Genomic DNA, 19219 nt, shown 5'->3' on the forward strand with positions numbered 1-19219 from the left:
CAATCAGAAGCAGGACCCCTCTTATAACTCCTTAATGCATTACAGCTCACTGGCAGGAGGGGGCTGGGAACATCATCTTGTAGTGATCATCAGCAGGACAAAACTCCATTATTTCATGAGTCTGCTTACTATTAGAGTAGGTTTGGGGGTGCATTTGCATTTTTAATGGCATGCCTTTCCTCTAATGAACTCAGGATGGTCTACATGACTATTTTCCTTGTTTGGTCTGTCACAGTTAACAGATTCAGCTATTTAGATATAAGCCATGCAAATCTTCACCTGGTGACTTCTATGTATCATGGTTGTTGTTTTTTTTTTTAAAAAAAGGAGACCAAGGCAATTGAGTTGTGTCTTGGCCTTCCATACAGCCATTCTGTACAAGTCAGTCATAAAGACTGTGCTTTTTCACTCCTTTGAGTAAGGCTATAGTTTTGTCTCTATCAGAGCAGCTTTGGGGTGAAACAGGTGGGCATGGAAGAGCAGCCTCTAGCCATTCATAGAATCATAGAATCGTAGAGTTGGAAGAGACCACTAGGGCCATCCAGTCCAACCCCCTGCCATGCAGGAAATCCAAATCAAAGCATCCCTGACAGATGGCCATCCAGCCTCTGTTTAAAGACCTCCAAGGAAGGAGACTCTATCACCCTCCGAGGGAGTGCATTCCACTGTCGAACAGCCCTTACTGTCAGGAAGTTCCTCCTAATGTTCAGGTGGAATCTTTTTTCCTGTAGCTTGCATCCATTGTTCCGGGTCCTGTTTTCTGGAGCAGCAGAAAACAAGCTTGCTCCCTCTTCAACATGACATCCTTTCAAATATTTAAACAGGGCTATCATATCGCCTCTTAACCTTCTTTTCTCCAGGCTAAACATCCCCAGCTCCCTAAGTCGTTCCTCATAGGGCATGGTTTCCAGACCCTTCACCATTTTTGTCGCCCTCCTTTGGACACGCTCCAGTTTCTCAATGTCCTTTCTGAATTGTGGTGCCCAGAACTGGACACAATATTCTAGGTGGGGCCTGACCAGAGCAGAATACAGTGGCACTATTACTTCTCTTGATCTAGACACTATACTTCTATTGATGCAGCCTAAAATAGCATTGGCCTTTTTAGCTGCCGCATCACACTGTTCCCTCATGTTCAACTTGTAGTCTACTTGGACTCCTAGATCCCTTTCACACGTAGTTTCATTCAGCCAGGTGTCACCCATCCTATATCTGTGCATTTTATTTTTCCGCCCTAAGTGCAATACCTTACATTTCTCCGTGTTGAATTTCATTTTGTTAGCTTTGGCCCAGCTTTCTAGTCTATTCAGGTCATTTTGAATCTTGATCCTGTCCTCTGGGGTATTAGCTATTCCTCCTACTTTAGTATCATCTGCAAATTTGATAAGTATGCTCCCAATTCTGTCATCCAGGTCATTGTCATGTCCAGCCTGGAAGATGGCTTGGAGGACTCAGAGGATGAGCTAGAGCCTCTGGGATCTGAACCTATAACGGAGGAGCCAGAGCCCCAGGGGCTTGAACCTGTAATGGAGGAGCCAGAGGCTGGCCCTAGTTCTGCTGGAGCAGAGTCTATGGCCCCTCCAGAGGTTCAGCAGTCAGGTTTGCCTGGTGCCGAGGCTGTGGACATGGAGGAGGATCTGGGCAGCGTGCCTACCTTCAATGAGCGTCGAGCAGAAAGAGAGGGCCTTCGAAGATCTCGGAGGCTTTATCAGAAGCGTCTTCTTAATCAGGCACAGCTGAAGGCCAGCTCCTTGCCTTCTTAAGCACATGGAGCATGTGTGGTTCTTTGCCAGTGGATATCTGACTCTTTTAGAGGAAAGACTCTGTCTCTGGCTCCTTGGCTTCTTGTCTTGACTACCCGGAAACTTGACCTTGGACTGCTTTATCTACCTGCCTATCTGTTACCCTGAACCTCGGACCGTCTGACAATTCTTCTGGTAAACCCTTTTGGTAAAGCTACTGCAACTCTCCAGGACTGTGTAGCTTACACTGACTTTGCTGTGCTGGGAGGGGGTTGTTTGTTTGAAAACTAGCTGTCTTATCAGCCCTTTGGCTGCTTTCCCGGACAGTCATTGATAAAGATGTTGAATAGCACTGGGCCCAGGACAGAGCCCTGTGGGACCCCACTGGTGACTTCTCTCCAGGATGAAAAGGAGCCATTGTTGAGCACCCTTTGGGTTCGGCCGGTCAACCAATTACAGATCCATGTAACAGTTCCTTTGTCTAGCCCACATTTTACAAGCTTGTTTGCAAGAATGTCATGGGGAACCTTGTCAAAGGCCTTAGTGAAATCAAGATATACTATATCCACAGCATTCCCTTCATCTACCAAGCTGGTAATTTTATCAAAGAAAGAGATTAGGTTTGTCTGGCATGACTTGTTTCTCTGAAACCCATGTTGACTTTTTTGTAATTATGGCATTGCCTTCTAGATGTTCACAGACTCTCTGTTTAATGATCTGCTCCAGAATCTTTCCTAGTGCTGATGTCAGACTAACTGGACGATAATTGTTGGGATCCTCTTTTTTCCCCTTTTTGAAGATGGGGACAACGTTTGCCCTCCTCCAGTCGGCTGGGATCTCTCCTGTTTTCCAGGAGTTTTCAAAGATTATTGCCAATGGCTCCGATATTACATTTGCCAGTTCTTTTAATACCCTTGGATGGAGTTCATCTGGTCCCGGAGACTTAAATTCATTTAGATTAATAAGGTGTTCCTCTACTATCTCTTTACTTATTCTGTGCTGAAATTCCCCTATTCTGTCCTCTGCTCCATTATCCTCAGGTTGAGCACCCTTTGCCTTTTCTGAGAAGAAAATACATGATTGAGCACCAATCAGCCCATGACTTCCAAATGGGACACTGGCAAGGAGAGGCCTTTTGCCAATGGCCTCAGTTTACATGCCATGCCCTTGAAGCGGCTGGAAGCTGCATTTTTGGGCCTTTCTCAGTATTATCCAAACATTTGTCAGATATGGCTACTCTGTCCTTCAGCTTTGTCTTGCCCCTTTTGTATGTTGTTTTGTAAGAGCATAGCAAAAAACAAAACAAAAACAAAAAGCAGCTTAAAATCCTTTCAATAAAATAATACATTTTACTTGTTTCCAGTTCAATATATACCATTCCCTTTCACTCATGAAAATCATATTGTGTCCATAAATTCACTGATCTTCTGGGTAGAGCACTGTATAACAAATTTTTTACCACTTGTTTACATGATTATTTATAACAATTATGTTTTTTATTATTATTAGATATGATTGTATAAAAAGCATATAACAACTACTTAATATTTAAGGTTATGAAATTCAGTACACTTCTATTCACATCCTACTCACATCAGAAACATTAGAGCAACTTAAGGTAGTCTCCCTTCCTAAATACAAATCAGTCTGAGTTCATCTTGGTCTATCTAGCTAAGTATCATCTTCTATAAGATATTTTGTTATTTTTTTTATTTTTGTAGCATTTCAGGCAGAGATAATTTCCTGCCCTGTCTGGAGATGTGAGGGATCAAACCTGGGGACTTTTGCATAAAAACCTCATGGTTTGGGAATTATGATGCCCTCCAGATGTTGGACTGCTACTCTCTTCAAGCCAAGCTGTCATAGACAATGGAGAAGGTTGTATATTTTGCATTCCTGTGTTACAGCTGTACATGTTTAATGCCACAAAATGCCCTCATATCAAGCATGGGAAATATGTGGCCCATGGGTTGTGTGGAGCCCATTCCCTTCAGCAACTTTTCTGTATGGGGAAAAAACCACCCAAGTGCATGGAGCCCATGCCCTTCAGCAAATTTCTGTATGGGAAAAAACCCACCCAAAATATGGTGTTTTTTTCTTTGGAGCTCTTCCATTACAGAAACCATGTAAATTGAACAAAAATACAGAAAATGGAAGAAAAGGAGACTTCTTGGAACTTTTTGGTTATGTTTATCACAGAAAATATTATATTGAAGCCTGGCTGATGGTGACAGTGTGTGTGTGTGTGTGTGTGTGTGTGTGTGTGTGTGTGTGTATACTCACATGAGTAGTAGAGATAAAATTTCCATCCTCCCACTACAACCTGCCCATGCCTGCATTATAATTAATGTTGGATGCATAGAGATTGTGATGAGACAAATCCAGTGACAAATTCTTTAGTAGTCTATCAGAAACTCAAGAGACTTTGTTTTATTGATATGAATAACATTATATATAAAAGCCAAGTCCAATTCTTTCTTTTTCACTCTACAACAGAAAACTAAACCACAATGCCACCTACTGGAGAAAGAAAACAAGTCCATCATAAAAGATTTTCTTCATTAGCCCTCTGCTTTCAGGTAATAAAAATATACTTTCTCATCATTTTTTGAAGCAGATTTTTGTATTTATTTCATTTCTATCCCATCTTGCCACTTGGAACCAAGGTGGTTCACAACACTTAGAAAAGAGCTACATATAAAATACAAAATGTATAATATTAAAAGACAGTTAAATAATTAAATAAGACTAAAACATAAATTTGAAAAATGAATACATTTTTAAAAATATTCACCAATTGCCATAGAATCTGATTTCTAAAATTGAGGTCTGTTAGGGTAATATCAGGCCTGAATTCAATATTTGTCTTCCTAGTTTATTTATTCCCTCTGAATGTTGTAGGTGGCAAAGGTGCTGGATAAAACATATTGTTTGATGTCAAAGGTACCTAAAAGTTTTTATATATTTAATCATAACATATACTAGCCACTAACCTGTTGACAACGAAGGACTGTTGGTACTAAATATTCCAAAACCTGCAAAACAAACACAACAAAATCCTAATTATTATTTTTTAAGCAGATGTTCATTTCTTTCCTTTTGGAAGCTTATGCATAAATGGAGCAAAGCATATCATAGAATCATAGAATCATAGAGTTGGAAGAGACCACAAGGGCCATCCAGTCCTACCCCCTGCAGGAAATCACAATCAGAGCATCCCCGACAGATGGCCATCCAGCCTCTGTTTGAAGACCTCTAAGGAAGGAGACTCCACTACACTCCGAGGAAGTGTGTTCCACTGTCAAACGGCCCTTACTGCCAGGAAGTTCCTCCTAATGTTGAGGTGGAACCTCTTTTCCTGCAGTTTGCATCCATTGTTCCACATTCTAGTCGCTGGAGCAGCAGAAAACAAGCTTGCTCCCTCCTCAATATGACATCCCTTCAAATATTTAAACAGGGCTATCATATCACCTCTTAACCTTCTCTTCTCCAAGCTAACCATACCCAGTTTCCTAAGGCATTTTTCATAGAGTATGGTTTCCAGACCCTTCACCATTTTAGTTGCCCTCCTTTGGACATGCTCCTGTTTCTCCACATCTTTTTTGAATTGTATTCAGGTGAGACCTGAATACTTCTATTGATGCAGCCTAAAATTGCATTGGCCTTTTTAGCTGCCACACTGTTGACTCATGTTCATCTTGTGGTCTACTTGGACTCCTAGATCCCTTTCACATGTAGTTTCATTCAGCCAGGTGTCACCCATCCTATATCTGTGCATTTCATTTTTCCGCCTTAAGTGCAGTACCGTACATTTCTCTGTGTTGAATTTCATTTTGTTAGCTTCGACCCAGCTTTCTAGTCTATTCAGGTCATTTTGAATTTTGATCCTGTCCTCAAGGGTATTAGCTACTCCCCCTAATTTGGTGTCATCTGCAAATTTGATAACTATACCTCTAATTCTGTCCTCCAAGTCATTGATAAAGATGTTGAATAGCACTGGGCCCAGGACAGAGCCCTGTGGGACCCCACTGGTCACTTCTCTCCAAGATAAAAAGGAGCCATTGTTGAGCACCCTTTGGGTTCGGCCGGTCAACCAATTAAAATCCATGTAACAGTTGCCTTGTCTAGCCCACTTTTTACAAGCTTGTTTGCAAGAATGTCATGGGGAACTTTGTCAAAGGCCTTACTGAAATCAAGATACACTATATGATCTTGGACTATGATGGATTTTGTCCAGATTTCCACTATAAATAATTAATTAATTTTATATTTACTAACCAGGTGTTGTGAAAGAATTGCTCGTGGTAGATGACCCCATATCTGAAAAAACAAAACAATTGATAATTATTTTTAAAGCAACTTTTATCTCCAACCTATTTTACAAGCTTTATGAAATGATATGAGAAAGTATATGAATATATTGCTTTGACTATTAGAACTTAGCAGTACTATTAGAACTTGTCAGTAATTTCTCCTATAAATAGCTTAGTTACTTAAATCAAAATCCAGCAGCTACTTGCAAATAACACTACATCTACTGAGTCAGTGGTTGAATGATAAGTCAACCTTTGCTAAGTCCCATTGAATCTAGGCACACACTAAGCACACTTAGGGGGTAAGCCTCATTGAGACATACTATTATATTGAGAAAAACTACATGTTAGAAAAACTAGTGTTATACTGAAGACCAATGAAGAACTGCTGGAGGAAGGATACAATATGCAATGGTTTTTCTATTGACAGATTAAGGAAAGATATATAATGGATAGTAAATTACAAGGATTTGCGAAAAGTCAAACAGAGTTGGAAGTTACTGATAACAGAAAATAAGAAATTAGTATTGAAGATTTATAAAATATTACTTAAGATGAAAATAGAGAAGGAAATAATAAAGGAGCCTATGATCAAATGAGTGCAGGAAATTGGAGAAAATATACAGCTAACAGTATGGGAAATGTACTGGAACATAAGATTAAAACACACGCTCTCAAAAGACCTGAAGGAAAATTACTATAAGATTCAATACAGGTGATATTTAAGAGAGATTAAAAGGAATCTACAAAGAGACCTGTCGTTTGACACATGGTAGAAATGTAATAGAGATAAGGGCACCATCCTCCAGATGTGATGGACATGTGTAGAAGCTATAGTTTAATAACAGAAAGTCTGCAAGTGACTTTAAAGAAAAATCTCCAAAACTTTCATACTGAATATGGTAGAGGAAGAAACTGAGAGGAAAAAAGGGGAAGCTCCTGTTTATATGATAACAGCTGCCAGGGTGATATATGCTAAACAGTGAAATGAGGTGGGGATACCTAATCTAATGGAACTGAAATGGAAGATGTATGAGTATACAGAAATTGATAAGTTAACACAAATGCTTAGAAATGCCCCCTTACAAAAATTTGAAAAGTTATGAAGAAGGATGAAAGAATATCTGAAAACATTATGATTTGGATCTGTTAGTATAATAAAATTATAGATACATATCTAATAATAATAAATATAAGTAATAATTATAAATAATAATGATATGCTAAGAACAATAAAGTACAGAGATATAAGAAGTAACTTATGTACAATATGGATAGTCTGGAGTAATAGGAGCAGTACAAGCAATACATTTTCCTGACAGATAGGATAGAATATATATATATATATATATATATATATATATATATATATATATATATATATGAGAGGAATTAAAGGGGATTAAAGCAGGTAGAAATGACTCAGGAGCAGAGGAAAGGAAAGTTTTTGTAGAGTTTTTTTTTAGAATTTTTAAAACAAGGATTATGTTAGGAATGTATGGGAAGTAAGGTCAAGGATGTATGAAAAAGAATAATGTCTATATGTGTTTGGTCTTTGTATGTTTTGGTCTTCATATGTATGAAAAAGAATAATGTCTATATGTGTCTATATGCATCTGGTCTTTGTATGTTATATATGTTTTATATGTTTACATGCTGGTATATGGGTATGTCTGGAATTAAAAATAAATAAATAAATAAATAAGTTATACCAATTGTTTTCTTCAGTTGGAAGACAATGAATAACTGGCTCTCATAACATATGTGAACACATTTTAACTATTAAATAAGTATATTCTCTTCCCCTCTCCCCATTTGCATTTCCCTCTGAACACTGATAGTATAAACTTGCACTAATATTACATTCTTTTAACTAATAAATTATAAAATTGTATTTAAAATGTACTGCATTGTAAAATTATCTTCTACATGGGGCAAAACTAATTCCCTGGTTCTAAATGTACTTCCCAGAGCATCTAGATTTAAAAGGTCTTTTCATCCAGATTTTAAAAATGTAAAGTTTTTTTTTTCTTAATAAAGGCCAAATTTACAATCAAAAGCATATGAATTTTATGCCAGTTCCTAACAGTCATCAAATTGTGAAAGTGAAATACAAGACACCAAATGTTAAATAACGAATGGTACATATTGAGTATTACATTATTATCTAGCGTAACTTGCATATAGGTTGTTTTGGGGATGATTTGGGCAATAGGCTTGCCATAGCATTTTTGCAGTGCTTGTAGAGTAATACATTAGAATAAGAAATTGTTATGATTCTGGGACACAGAAAGTCTTGTTTGTATGAGTAGTACCTTAACACTGTATGGTAAAGATACCATTGGTCTATGTCTCTTGATGTTGTTGTGTGCCTTCAAGTCATTTCTCACTTATGGTGACTCTAAGGCAAACCTATCATGGAGTTTTCTTGGCAGGATTTGTTCAGAAGTGTTTGCCATTACTTCCAGGGTATCAGCCTGCTCTTAGTCAACAGGGATTATTAGAAATTACTAACTGCAAACCCCAGTGAACTGATACTTTAACATCTCTGCTCTTCTCAGAACCTGCAGTATTTAACTTTCTGCTAAGAGCTAAACAATGACCTCTTCACCAGGTGACTTTTTCTCTCCCTATACTCCTACCCTATCAGGTATCATCAAGCATGATGAAGTCTTCTAGAGAACTCAGTAGCTTGTCTCACTTACATGCTCCTCCCTTTTTTTTTCTTTTACACTTTAGTGGTCCTATATATTATCCATCTTGGACATTCCCCCCCTTATTTATTTACTCTTGTTTTGCTCATATGGCTACTTTGCTTTTTTTTAAATTCAAAATTAAAAGCTATTACCCATATTGAATGTTTGTTATTATTTACAACTTGACTCTTGTTTTGCTCATACAGCTACTTTGCTTTTCCTTGTTTGGTCAGGATATGTGTGAAGTTGATAAGCAAAATCATATTTCAATTAAATAATAATAATAATAATAATAATAATAATAATAATAATAATAGTTACCTATTATTTCTATGCTGTTCACATCAATTTGGAAGGTCTGCAGGAGGTCACTTTTATTTCCTTCAATGCCCAAAGTCAATTCATTCTTTACTTTTCCACTGGACACCCATTGTGCAAAGAAAAGGTCGAACAGTACAATGATACTGCCATTTCTGCAAAGTACAGTAAATGATAATCCACAAATAGGCAGAAGAATGAATCAATGAGGTAGGATGTTAGGAACTTGGCTTTCTTGACTTTGGTGAATGACTCTGTTACCAGGTGATATATGGATGATAAGAGATTGAACAACAATAAAAATGATGTTCCTTGGTAGTTGGAAATCACTTGCGTGCCTCTAAAAGTTGATACCCTTCTATTTCTTAGAGGCAGAGGCCATTTGTTAGAGAAAAAGTTTGCAGCAACCAATGTTTAGCAGTTGTTGGCTGCACAGCAGATTTATTTAGGATACTTTAATATGTTTTTTTGCATTTAAAAATGCAACGCAGTTTAGCATATGTAAATGTAACAAACCAGAAAATTCCATACCATCAAATAATAAAACCAAAACAATAAAATAGTAAAACACTTCATTAAAAATGAATGGTATAAAGAGGAACTTATAGTAATGCTGTCTGATTTAGATTCTCCTTGTATTTTCTGTATATATTCGTAAATAACAAAATACCCCCCCCCAAAAAAAATTACAAAGCTTCCACAAAACTCTTGTCCAATGGATTTTAGTATATCTCCTTCTACATTTCTTACCTCAATGGAAAATGAAGCAAGCACTATTTTGAAAAATTTTCCTAGTGAAGTAATTGAAGATGAGACTGACTACGGAGAAAAAATACATGGGATTTCATTCTACTCTAAAGTAGTGTGGTGTCCTAAAAGACTAAAATTTGATAGGAAAGAACTGATAGGGCATGTTTAGAAGTTATATAGGATCAATGACTAGTTGCTTGTTTTCTTGTTGAAGGGATTTTTAGCCAGTTTCATGGAATATTTAACTTGGACCACAGCTGAGCGGTAGAACACATAGTTCAGATGAGAGAGGTGTCAGGTTCAATATCTGCTGGGACTGGTCTAAAATGCTGAAAAACTGACAATCAGTACAGCAACACTGCAATGTAAGCCTGCATACTATATGATAAGTTGCAAGCATTGAACACATTATCTTAATTTAGAATTTAATTAAATTTACTGACGTTGCAAACTATGCACGAAACAGGGTGTCTGTGATGTTACTAATATCTAACACCAAAAGACTGCAAGACAGTGCAGCTTACAGAAGCCAATACAACTTGGTAAATACAGAAAATAACTGTGATAACTTAAAATATGGAAATCAGCTTAATAACCCACAGAAGAAAAAAGTCTGAGATAACAAAGACTATGCGAGCATTTCTATGAGTAGGGATGCGGCATCTGAGGCTACATTACAAGAAACTATTCAAGTTTAAATTGAATTGAAATGAATTATGTTTGTTTTTATTTTTAAAATTTAGTGTACAACTTTATATACTGTTAAAAGAAAGTATTGTTTTAACATAGTCATATAAATATAAGCACAAATTATAAAAAATAGTTTAACAACAGCCATTCATTATACATATATCTCAAAGATTAACCAAAAAAAATAAAAATAAAAATAAAAAATTCAATCACGAAAAATAATCTGTAAAAGTCTAGTGGAAGAAAAGCATCTCAAAAGCTTTCATTCAGTCATAAGGTTGCTTCCACACTGTAGAATTAATGCAGTCTGGCACCACTGTTGTAGACAATGCTAGATGGGATTTGGAAACAGGGAATTAAAAAGGACAAGCTATCCAGGCTATACCCTTCCAAGAAGAAGTCCAGAGGTAAACTGTGGTCTACCACAATAGTGCAAGAGGTCTAACACAAAGAGTTAAAAATGCTGTACTTATTATTTGGTAGATACCACACATCATAAGAGGCTGTTATACTTTCCTATTCCATTTAAAAGTCCTGAGGTGAAGCTGGTCTATGAAATGACTAAAGCTGCATTGAGCTACAGCTGGCCTGCTGTATCCACACTCTTTTTTAATCCATGGCTTAAAACTACTCAAAAATAATATAAATTCCAAAAGGCAAACCTTGATTTTTCCATTTTTTATAATGGGCTGTTGGCACCATTTTATAACACCATTCTATATAATGGGTTTTGAGTATCCATGGATTTTGGTATCCACAAAGGGTCCTAGTAGGACAAAACCCCAGCAGATGCTAAGGGCCCAGTGTACTATCTGAAAAGACCGAGTTCCTAACCCAGTTTTTCCTTCTGTGCACAAACATAGAGTGATCCTGACCAAATATGCTTGCATCTTTTATTTTAATTTGAACCTTAGGATTTTGAACAGTGTTTGTTTACTGAAGGGAGTTTCCGCTTGGTTTCCTTGATTTCACTGACTCTCAATTGATTTTTCTACTTGTATCAAGATCTGGATAGAGGATGATGTGTGACTCTGTAATTATGCTTACTGAAGTGAAGAAAGTTTTCTCTTGGTTAAAAATCAGCAGTGACCTTTCTTATTTCAAAGAATTCCTGCCAACAGACTGCCAACAATACATTTGTGGTCTTGGGTAGGAGGTGATTAATCCTCTCGATGCACAAAGTCAATGGTTTAATGAATGGGCAGATTCTTCCCTTTAATTTCTTAAATGATTCTGATAAGCTTTAGGATAGCCTGAACAAAGAAAAACTTATGTTGCTATCTGTGTTACATATCTGAGCTTCAAGGTTGGAAGAAGAAATCAGTTCATTGCAAAGGTAGACTAAATACTCTCCTTAAGAAAACAAAACAAGGATTTTTGTTGTAGTTGTTGTTATGTGCCTTATGGTGACTCTTGGGGTTTTCTTGGCAATTTTTCTTCAGAAGAGTTTTGCTATTGACTCCTTCTAAGGCTGAGAGTATGACTTGCACAAGGTCATCTAAAGTGTCCATGGCTGAGCCAAGATTTGAACCCTGGCCTCCTAGAGTCCCAGTTCAGCACTCAAACTACCATACCATGCTGGCTTTCAATGTAAGGATACATTCTTTAAATTAAAAACAAGCAAGCAAGCAAATGCAGTTTCAGACAGTCCATATGGAAGTAATGCCAGAGAAGTAATTCCAGAACCTGGACATTTTATTTTTTTGTGCTACAACTATTAGAACATGCATGCCAACATGACAAGTGGCATGCAGGCTGAGGAATATGGTGAACTGCTATCCCTTGGGGAAAAAGGAATGTTCCAAGCCTTATGAGGAAAGACCCAGGGAATTGGGTATGTTTGGCCTGGAGAAGAGATGGTTAAGGGGTGATATGATAGCCCTGTTTAAGTATTTGAACGGGGTCACACTGAGGATGGAGAAAACTTGTTTTCTGCTGCTCCAGAGACTAGAGGATGGAACAATGGATGCAAGCTACAGGAAAAGAGACTCCACCTCAACATTAGGAAGAACTTCTTGACAGTAAGAGCTGTTCGACAGTGGGACACACTCCCTCGGAGTGTAGTGGAGTCTCCTTCCTTGGAGGTCTTTAAACAGGGGCTGGATGGCCATCTTTCAGGGATCCTTTGATTGTGATTTCCTGCATGGCGGGGTTTGGAATGGATGGCCCTTGTGGTCCCTTCTGACTCTATGATTTTATGAATTTTAGCATGGAAGGAAAGGAATGAAAATCAAGGACATTCCAGTTGTGTATGCTTCCACCCAGGGGAATTTTCATGATTCACTAAGTGTTGTTTAGGTATCACTTCCCTGGATACATTGTCCCCAGGCCAAAATATATGCACTCTCTGTTGGCAATCTGATTAATCGTCATGGGAAATTTAAGCCTTCACTGTCTAGCTGCAAGCTATAACATTGCCACCTATTCATTGGGAGGGCAGTTATTTATATATAACTATTAGTGCTAAGGAGAACACTTCCATCTTTATCAATATAAGTCCATCTCATGCAACACTAATTGCAATCTGAGTGGTAGAAAACAAACAAACAAAAAACAACAACAACATCCATGTGAAGCCCCTTCTAATAGCATTATTAATGTCATATGTAGTTAAATGTTAATGTCATAAGTAGTTAAAACATTACATTTTATTAATGTACTACACATGGTATTTCTACAGATGAAGTAGAATGAAGTAGATTTTCAGAAGATTTCAGCTGATAATAAAGAGGTGAATTAAAATGTTTATTTTGTGTGTTTTCATTTCATTTGGAACAATCCAAGCTCTAAAGGGATTTTTGAAATTTATTTAATATACCACTTTTGTCCTAAATAGGACTGAAAGTGGCTTACAATATAAATGAAAACAGAACATCTAAAACAATATGGAGTACAAAAGTTTTATTTTTTTATGGTGAGCTTTATTAATAAAACTTTGAACATACAATTGATAAAATTTGTTAACTATTACATATTCTAGAAAGTCTCTAAAATAAGATATATCAAGCAAAGGATAGTTAATTCAAGCTAGCAGTGATAGATTCTTTTATCTTTTTCCTACTTATGATTTACGATTTACTGTTTTATATATTGTAGTTATCTTATTTCTAAGATATGCAAAAAAAAAATAGAAACAAAAAGAAATACCAACACAAGAAGAATGGCTGGCCAAAAGTATCGAAATGAGGAACATGGAAGGAAGGCTGGACTCAAGATTGGAGGCTACTAATTGACTATTATAAAAATAAAGATTAACAGAAGAAAATAAACAAATACTGAAATAAGACATAAATCAGAGAGAACTCACCGAACAAATTGAAAGCAAACATTTCTCTTAATGGGAAGACAGATCTCTTGGTCTGTCTGATAGGACAGAGTAAAACAATTGGAGATAAGTAATAATTATCAAGAAAATGATTAATTTCTGAAGCCCATAGAACATAGAAATAACAGTTGAATGTTAAAAGTTGTATGTGCAGTAAAAAAGAAGAACAAAAAATTGAAATATAGTAAACTATACACGGATTTATAGATCTCGATATGGAGATAATGGAAATTACGTTAGAAATAAGAAAAAAAATCTTATCAAGCTCAAGATACTGTCTTGACTAAAAAAACAAATAAGAAAGTTAACATTGTAAAGGGGGGAATATTAATTTAAATGGAAAAACTGGTTAGAGCACAAACATTAGAAGTACAAAAGTTTTAAAAAGCAATAAACCATACATCCATCTGAAACACTACTTTAACATTAAAACAATTAAAACACTTAAAACACATATTACATACTAAAAACAAAACATCTAATTGCACCTCACTCTACCCCAGTCAGTGTAGTCTGGAGTCTTTAAACAGGGAAGTCTTTGCCTGCCAGTGAAAAGACAGCCGGGGGGGGGGGCAGATTGAACCTTCCTCAAGAGGGAGTTTCAAAGCCTAGGAGCAACCACCAAGAAGGCTGTCTTCCATGGCCTCACCAACTGAGCCTTGGAGCATGATGAGAGAGAGAGACAGTCCTTTCCTGAAGATTGTAAGACTTAGGTAGGCTCATATGGGAAAATACAGGTTTCAGATATTCTGGACCAAAGTTGTATAGGGATTTATAGGTCACAAATAAAACTTTGAATTGTGTCTGGAAATAGACTAGCAGCCAATGAAGCTATTTAAGAAATTGAGTTATATTCTCCCTATAACCAACTCCAGTTTCACTTCAAGGGTGTACAAAGTGTGACCCTCAGGCTGCATATGATTCCAGAGCCATTTTTGCATGCCCCCAGCAGCATTTTTTATTTCCATTTTTGGGCCCAGATGCCTTCTAGTGATTGTGTCTCCCCATATGAACCTGCAAGAGCCCTAGGATCTTTGGGAGAAGGCTTTCTCTCAGTCCCAGCATCATCACAGGTGTGACTGGTGAGGACACAAGAAAGAGCCCTCTCAGTGGCAGCTCCCACCCTCTAGAATGCTATTGCATTGGAAGCAAGGCTGGCCCCCTTGCTGCTTGCCTTGCGTCAGCAAACAAAAATGGTTTTATTCAGGCAGGTGTTTAATGTGTAATCAAGGAATTGCTTTTTTATATGGGATGTTTGCTATATGAAGTGACTATCATGGTTTTATTGTGGTTTTAATGTTTGTTATTTAAATTGTTTTATGTGATGATTTAATTGTTTTATTGCAATATGTTTTCAAAGAGTTTTTATATGTGAGCTGCCTTGGGTTCCTTTCTGGGAGAAAGGTGGCACAGAAATAAAATAAAATAAAATAAAAATGGCATATCTTTATGGTACAGTTTGATAACAACCAGCTCTAATACAAGATATCCTTCCATGATAAGGGCATGTCTGTGGACCATATAATATAAGGATCCACAGCCCCATTTTGGGTGGTCCATAACATATATTTCAGTCTAACAATTTTTTATCATTACCAGCCTTGGCCCTTCAAGAGTTCCAGAGAAGCAAAGACCAAGATTTACACAGTGTCTGGGAGAGGGCACTGAAGCTGAACCTACTCTGAAAAATGGCTTCATTTAACCCTAGGTGATACCAACACATTTGGGAAATTTGCCACAGAATATTGGCAACACAAAAAAGGGTGCATGTGACAACGGCCTGTGACAATGGTGAAATTAAGTTACCCACCCCATTTCTGTAACCTGGCTGTTGGGGAAATCCATTCTGTTTTATAGTTCCTGAGACAGTCTCCTAGGCATAACAGGATTTTGGCCTTAGTGAAATAAACAGAAACATAATATGCAGTTATACAACAAAAATAGTTGCAATATATTTTAGCTTATGATTTCAGCTTTACATAACTACAGTTCATATATATATATGCACACATGTGAAAAATAAACTCACTTAAATTGGGAAACTTTACAGTTCTTGTATTCATTCTGCAGTGTGCTTGATTGAAATATATCATTTACCTATATGTCAAAACAGAACAGAGACAAAACAAGTAAGAGAAAATACTTACTGACATTGTAATTGTGTACTTATATAACAACCTAGTAATTATGTAGATCTGTTCCCCATCACTGTAAGGTTTTGGCAAGGTGAAAATATATATCCAAGGTTTTTTCCTTTATCAAAACTATTTTGCCTGTCTGTATGTGTCTTCAAGTCACCTGCAAATATATGGTGACACCATGTATTTTATAGCATTTACTTAGGCAAGGAATACTCAGGTGTGCCAGAATGGCTACAGAACCTGGTGTTCATTGGAGGTCTCTCATCGAAGTACTTTCTAGGGCCAAACTTAGCTTCCAAGATCAGACAGGATGTGATGCAGGACCATCACTCCTAAATTTAAGCCCTCATGGGGACAGGCAAATTACAGTGCTGCTAATCATATAGTAGTCTAATTCTGCTTCCCTGCTCCACAGGTGTGCCAGAATGGCTTGGAATCTCATGAAAAGCACTGGATGAGCATTAAGGTAATTTCTACTCCTTTCTGATATGGTGAAGTGTACTCAAGCAAGGAACCAATAGTGTTGAAACAATCACACATCAGGAGATTATCCAGTAGCAAATGATCATCTGAAAATATGTTGAAACAGACTACAAGCACACATACCCCTTCACTAATTAAAAAAAGTGAAACAAAAATAGTTGTGAAACCTGCCCCTAGGCCTTTCTGATACTGTAATAATTTAAAGCTTTAGCTGAGCAATTAGACACATAGTTTAGGCACTCAAAGAAAAGGGACAGGCAAAGTTACCAAGAAAACATTAATACCATAAGTATAAAACTTCAAGTGTGAATGATTTTCAATGTCTCAACCTATGCAATGCTAGAAATTTGTGCACTAAAAGAAAATTTCATGGGGGGAGGGCAAGTTTCTTATTTGAAAGGGCATGCTCTCATCCCCTTTCACATAGCTAGATTCCTGTAGCTAGATATTATGCTGTGGCATGGTTGCAGTATAACTCAAAAGACACATTCAGCCAGTCTAATCGACTTACCTGGGCACTACAATGTAGGTGAGAGATGTACATGATAGAGATTTACATGTGTAGGCAGAGTTACCAAGAGAACAAGAACACAGCAAATAGAAGAGTTCTAAAATGAATTTCAGTGTTTCGCTCTCTGCAATATTAAAAATTTTGGGCTGGCAGAAAGTTTCATTGGGAGAAATGCCTTCATTTTGCTTCCTCTAGCAACAACTCTGCCTCCTATCCAGTGTGTCACAGCTCTGGTCATGTTTGTCTTTCACCACATCTGCTGTTCTGAAGTTTTACACACACACACACACACACACACACAACACACACATAGAGAGAGAGAGAGAGAATTTTGTCATACAGAAAACATGGGCAATTGGGTGACACAAGAGTGTCATATTGAATACAAACATGTTTGTGCAATCATGGAGCTAAATACTAGAGAACTTGGATAGGTCTTAAATGAAAGCATGAGCAGCTAGCAAATGTCATTCAACATTAATTTGACAAACATTTATCATTTGATTCTTACCATTTGCTGAACATCAAAGGCAAGAGCTTTGAAGGCTGTTGATGATTTCTCTTGCAAATAAGGGCTGAAAGATGCTCCTGACAATATCGTGAATGTTCCCTGGGTAGCATGACTGTTTGCACCTGATAAACGGGATATATGCTTGCATTTTTCAGTTTGTTTAAACTAGCTCTTTGCACTTTAACATGCTTTGAAAATGAATCCACAAATGAAGAAGGATGAAATTATATATTTCATATCTTTTACTTTTTTTCCCCCCAGTCTCCTCATGGCTTTGAAATGTATATCTGGTTTCAGTACTGGAGACTTGCAGAAAGTAATAAATAATAATTATACATAACTAGTTTCTTTTCCCCACAGCAAAGCTGTACTTTATTATAGAATGATCATAATATTTTTTTTGTACTTCAGGCCAGCAGCTGGTAAGAATCATGTTTTTTTAAAAAAAAAAAAAAACAACAGTCACAATACCTACAATATTTAATTTTAGGAAACAGGTGAGTAAAAAATTAATTGTTATCATAGGGCTGGAACAGATGGCCCCAAAGGGGTAGTTTGAAGTCACGTCTGCTGAATACAGATTAGGGCCATAGCAAAAACCCATTGTGGCCCTAATTTGCCTTGAACCCAGCCCAAATAGGAGCAGAAAATATCCACTCCCTTTTGGGCTGGGAAAGAACTGGCTTTCCTGGCCCCACCACAGCCCCAAGGCAGCTTCAAGACACTCCTGCAGTGTGTAAATGCCATGCCACCAGAGGTTCTAGAAGCTGCTCACGTCTGGGCAGCCAGCCAGCTTCTGGGTGGCTTCGGAGTTTTTGGTGTATAAATGCCAGGCTCCCAGGACACCCTGAAGTAGGCTTTAAAGGGCCTCCTGTTTTGGCCCATCGTTAAGTATTTTTCTGGCCCTGGGACTATAGCTAATTATTTTTAAAAGCAGTTTTCCAAGCTCTGAGTTATATTTAACCTTAACTGGTCACAGCCTTTCTTTGGAATACTTGCACCAGTGTTTTTTAGTTGACATCTAAGTGATGGTGAAGGGTGTTCCCATTCCAGGGGCATGCTGTAACTATTTGGGCGCATCTCTGCTCAGAGAGCTGCTACCTACCAATCAAAAGTTACTTCATTGTGTTCACTTATTGATACTTTGCTATGGCTTTTTCTCTACAAAGCTTGAAAATGTAGACCTTTGACTCAGTAATTGGATCAAGTCTTCTTAATAATTGTTCCTTCACAATGAATCCCCAAACACATTAAATTCTTTGGGGTCCTGTCCCTAGAGGACGTAGTCATCATGAATCAGATACAAAGTCTCAGGAAGACCTTCCTGGACTGGGTTCTCAAAGGAGGTAAATGATGCTGGATTAGGTCAAAAGACAAACTAATGCCTTTCATGACTGGGGTCTAAGGGAAGGGAGTTATTGGTATAGGATCAGGAGCAAGCTACAAAAGGTCCATCAGGATTCAGCTCTAGCAGAGCCCCACTTCATAGCAATGTTGAGCCAAGCACTGAAGGTCTAGGTCTAGTCTAGGTCTAGTTGTCAGTTCCAACATCTTGAGTATGACCTTATTTACAAAGAAAAAGAGGAGAGGAGAAACAGAATGATTGCCTATTAGAAAAGGGGTCAGAGAAGATTCATCTTATCTCCCTATTTTTCAACTTATATGCAGAGCAGTGTTAGACACAAAGGAAGGAGGAGTGAAGATTGAAGGAAGAAACACCAACAGTTAGAGATATGGAG

At 37.5% G+C, this 19219-nt stretch overlaps 1 protein-coding gene across 1 annotated transcript in view; it reads right to left on the bottom strand.

Annotated features, from left to right (window-relative positions):
* Positions 1 to 19219, bottom strand: part of TMPRSS15 (transmembrane serine protease 15) — a 93604-nt gene that overhangs the window by 58464 nt on the left and 15921 nt on the right. Inside the window, exons 3-7 of the mRNA XM_042458379.1 lie at positions 17481 to 17602; positions 15864 to 15931; positions 9073 to 9224; positions 6021 to 6062; positions 4736 to 4777 (exon numbers count right to left, since the gene is read on the bottom strand). Of these exons, the coding sequence (XP_042314313.1) occupies positions 4736 to 4777; positions 6021 to 6062; positions 9073 to 9224; positions 15864 to 15931; positions 17481 to 17602 (426 nt within the window). The remainder of the gene's footprint in view (positions 1 to 4735; positions 4778 to 6020; positions 6063 to 9072; positions 9225 to 15863; positions 15932 to 17480; positions 17603 to 19219) is intronic.

Source organism: Sceloporus undulatus, chromosome 3 (genome assembly GCF_019175285.1).
Source record: "Sceloporus undulatus isolate JIND9_A2432 ecotype Alabama chromosome 3, SceUnd_v1.1, whole genome shotgun sequence".
Classification (NCBI taxonomy): Eukaryota; Metazoa; Chordata; class Lepidosauria; order Squamata; family Phrynosomatidae; genus Sceloporus; species Sceloporus undulatus.